The 3,997-nt window shown below is 30.1% G+C and overlaps 1 protein-coding gene across 4 annotated transcripts in view; it reads right to left on the minus strand.

Moving 5' to 3' along the window:
* Window positions 1-1,675: 1,675 nt before the first annotated feature.
* The window catches only part of pbx1a (pre-B-cell leukemia homeobox 1a), a 73,929-nt gene continuing 71,607 nt past the window's right edge, over window positions 1,676-3,997 (minus strand). For all 4 annotated transcript variants that reach the window (XM_024273762.2, XM_024273766.2, XM_024273764.2 and 1 more), the window contains one exon: window positions 1,676-3,345. In XM_024273762.2, coding sequence (XP_024129530.1) covers window positions 3,253-3,345 — 93 coding nt within the window. In that variant the 3' untranslated portion in view covers window positions 1,676-3,252. The remainder of the gene's footprint in view (window positions 3,346-3,997) is intronic.

The following is a 3,997-nucleotide window of genomic DNA, read 5'->3' on the forward strand; positions in this document are numbered from 1 at the left end:
AACAAATTCAGAAAAACTGTTTTAAGAAATAATCAAATGCAACTCGCCATAAAGTTCATTTTTTTGCTCGAACTATAATAAAAAAAGCAGAAAAAATATTTTAGAAAAAATGTGAATATATAGTCTTTAAATTCACTGGTATAAAAAATTGGTGAAAAAAACAAAACAAACAAATATTGCCATTTCAGAATAAAGCTAATATTTTTTTTTGCTAAAACTAACATATAAAATGGGAGAAAATGAGATAATTCAATTATTTTTCTTTAAATTGTGATGGTATAAGTTAATTAATTAACTTAAAACAAACAAATATGGCCAATTCTGAAAAACTGATAAAAGAAATGTTCAAATGCAACTTGTGATAAAGTTCCTCTTTTTACTATAAATGAAATAAAACATGGCAAAAAATGTGATGAAGTAAGTGATTTAATTAACTGTTATATAAAAAACAGGGATTTAAAATGTAATTATTTATAAAGCAAACAAATATTGCCAATTCAGATTTTTTTTAAGAAATTGTCAATATTTTTGTTGCTAAACTATCAAAATAAGTGGCAGAAAATACTAGATAATTCCATTATTTTATTTGAAAATGTTGATGATGAGTCATTTAATTAACTAGTATGAAAAAAACTCTGGGATTAAAATGGGATTCTAGATAAATCAAACAAATATTACTGACTCAGAAAAGTTGCTTAAAGAATTGATCAAATGTAATTTACCATAAAGTTCCTTTTTATGCTAAAACTAACATAAAAAATGGCAGAAAAATGGATAATTCCATTATTTTTGAACATTTTGATGATATATGTCATTTAAAAGACAACCTGGGTTAAAAATGTGATGATAAAACTTTTGTCTTAAGTATTCTAAAGTTTTTGTTTTAAAGGACGACCAGAACAATGAGGTTTGTACTTTAAAATGGAAAAAAAATAAGATAATTTAATCGTTTCATAAATACATCTAAGTAACTTATATAAACATATTTTTAGATGTAATTATGGACAAATCAAACAAATATTACTGATTAAGAAAAAAAACTCCAAATGCAATTTACCATAAAGTTCATCTCTATGCTAAAAGTAATTTAAAAATAGGAAAAAAAAAAAAAAATTTAAATGTTTTTTTGAAAAATGTGATGATATAAGTCATTTGATTCACTGTTATAAAATAAGGCCTGGGTTAAAAATGTAATTATTTGAAAAAAAACAAATTCTGACTATTTTATTTTTAAATAAATTCTTTTTTTTTTGTTGGTAAAACTATAATCAATAAAAGTGTCAGAAAAATAAAAAAAAATGTATCATTTTGGAAGAATTTGATGATATAAGTCATTTAATTCATTGTAAAACATGAATGTAAAATATTAGTATTGATAAAGCTTAAAAATATGAAAAAAATTCTTAAACAAATTAAAGTAAAGCTTTTTTTTCAAAAACAAAAAAAATATTCAAAATAATTATGATACATTTGGGTTTTTTCAAATTGTTATCTCTTATTTCTTTATTTTTAAAGCTTAAAATCGAAATAAACGAGAAAAAATGAGTAGTTTGTGTTTTTTCTACTAAAACTGAACTTTTTTTTTACTTTTAGCTGACCTAACTCACAGACTAAATTGGTGTCACTTCATCAGGAACTCCATAAAGATATAAATAATGATAATAATAAAGAGCACTGTATTATATATAATTTTAATATGTCGAGAAATCTTTCCAACAAAGCAAGTGAAGCACAAGGGTGCACAAAACACATGTTAAAAGCTCAGGAGCAAATTCACAAGAACAGCGGGAAAAAAAAAATAAACAACAAGAAAAAAAGTAGCATACATTACGCATTCAAAATAAAAATAACACAAAAACAATTGAACCACAATGTGGAAAAAAAAGAACTATAAACAAGGTCGGACTGCACATCAATTCATTTCACAAAAAGAAAAAAAAAAGAAAAATCTTGTCCAGTCGTAAGCGCTGCGGTTACATTTTGTTCATGAAGATCCGGGTTCAAACCTCCGTTTATGCGGACCGATGCTCAGATACGAAGCGTCGTCTGCTGGAAGGGGCTGACGGCGGATCCCGCTCCGCTCGCCGCTCGACCTGCTGCAGGTTCAGGATCGAGGATCCTCTGTGTGAGCGAGTGAGACTCAATTACCGTAATGACTTTCCTGTTTACGTGAATTGTGGCTTTTATATGTTGGAAACTCAATTACAGACATCCTTGACTACTGACGGAAATATTTCTTTTCTGTCAAACAGAATTTCTTGATCGCTTCTTTGCAAAAGAAGCTCACAGGGGAGAGTAAAGAAATTAAAAAATGTTTGTTTTTTTTTAAATAAAGACTCTAACTTGCCCCTTAAGACTGTGTCCAGCGGTGACCCTAATCAGGAGGATCAATTTTTTGACTAAATGAGACATTGTCGTTTTGGTTGCAAGAGCGTTTTGGCACCGTCACAGTCCTCCTAATGAAGAAAACCTCTCCACAGTTTGACAAAAACAATGTCAGTGAATCAGCTTTTTCCTCTAACTGCCTTAAAGGAAGAAAGGAACATTATGTAGAACGACTCCTCCTGCCTCTTAATGAATGATGTCAAGCTTGTCTTATTTGATGACAAGTATTTATTTATTGTTTTACAGATAACATACTTCACAGGGTTACCTTAGAGGTAAAATCTCCAAACAGAACTCAGTTTTGACTCGTCGGAGACATGGGGGGGAAGATGGACATACTTTTATCAAGCACACATTGTAAACAACTGAGCAATATTTAAGTCTAAATGGCGTACCATAGAATAGGTGAGAGACAACAAAATGTAAGTAAGAAGATGTGCCTCTTGCTTGCAAAGACAAAAGTTCAATTTTTTACAAAAAACAAATAATGGTCACTGACAATTTTTTCTACTCTTCTTAGTGGCTGAGAGGTAGAATGAAGTATTTTCAGTTAAAACCAATGACTTTATTCGTTTTACATCATCGTAATGAGTGAATAAGTAACCCCAGCCCTCTGATTATAATGTGAAATCTGTACAAACTTTTGAATATTTGCAATTTATTTCGACTTTTTGCTGCGAAACTTCTCATTTGTGTCCCAAAAGTCCGACTTTAGAAGCAGAGAATTTCATTTTTCTGGTTAGGATTTCACAGGACTTCGCCAAACTGTAGAGCAGTGAATTCCTTTAAATGCAACATCAGTCCGTCTTTTTTTTTCTTTGTTTTTTTTCTTTGTTTTCTGTGGATAAGGAGTAGAGATGTACATATTCAATTGGAAGTATCTGAATGAACGCTCCCGGGTCCTTCTGTGGGCGATGTCACTGATGAAGGAGTCGGAGCATCTTGCCAGCCACCGTTTGTCTGCAGCAAAACACAAGAAAGATATTTAAAAACACAGGTAAAATGTAAAAATCTACTCACAAAATATTTACATTTATTTTTTCTTTCAAGAAATTAGTTTTTAGGTGAGATGGGTCCAACAAAAGGCTGCTGAAAATGCTGATGTAATTTACTGTAATAGCTGAAGGGATTTGTTGAAAATGCAAAAGCTATTTAAAATATGCAAAGTTACTAAAAGACTTGAAATTTTGTGACAGAACCACCACTGAAGTTGGCCTAAATTTAGGAAAAATTGGTAGTAAGTTTGCTAAAAAATCTTCAATACATGTCAATTTTATAAAAAAACATGTAGTGTGGTGCTTTAATATGAGCTAAACCCTAAATTAGCTCAGAAAAAACCTTAGCAGATGCTAAATTAGCCAAAAAAGCTAACATATTGCTAAAATACTAGCTCTCAAAAACAGCCAAAAAAATCCTCAGTAAAATTAGTCAAAAATGTTAGCTTGTTGCTAAAATATAAGCTAAATTCAAAAGTACCCTTATAAACCTCAGTAGATAACAAAATAGCCAAAAACGTTAGCATGTTGCTAAAATATTTGCTAAACTCAAAAATTGCCTTAAAAAACCTCAGTAGATAAAAAGAAATTATCCACAAACGTTGGCCTGCTCCTAG

The sequence above is a fragment of the Oryzias melastigma genome, linkage group LG17, assembly GCF_002922805.2.
Source record: "Oryzias melastigma strain HK-1 linkage group LG17, ASM292280v2, whole genome shotgun sequence".
Lineage (NCBI taxonomy): Eukaryota > Metazoa > Chordata > Actinopteri > Beloniformes > Adrianichthyidae > Oryzias > Oryzias melastigma.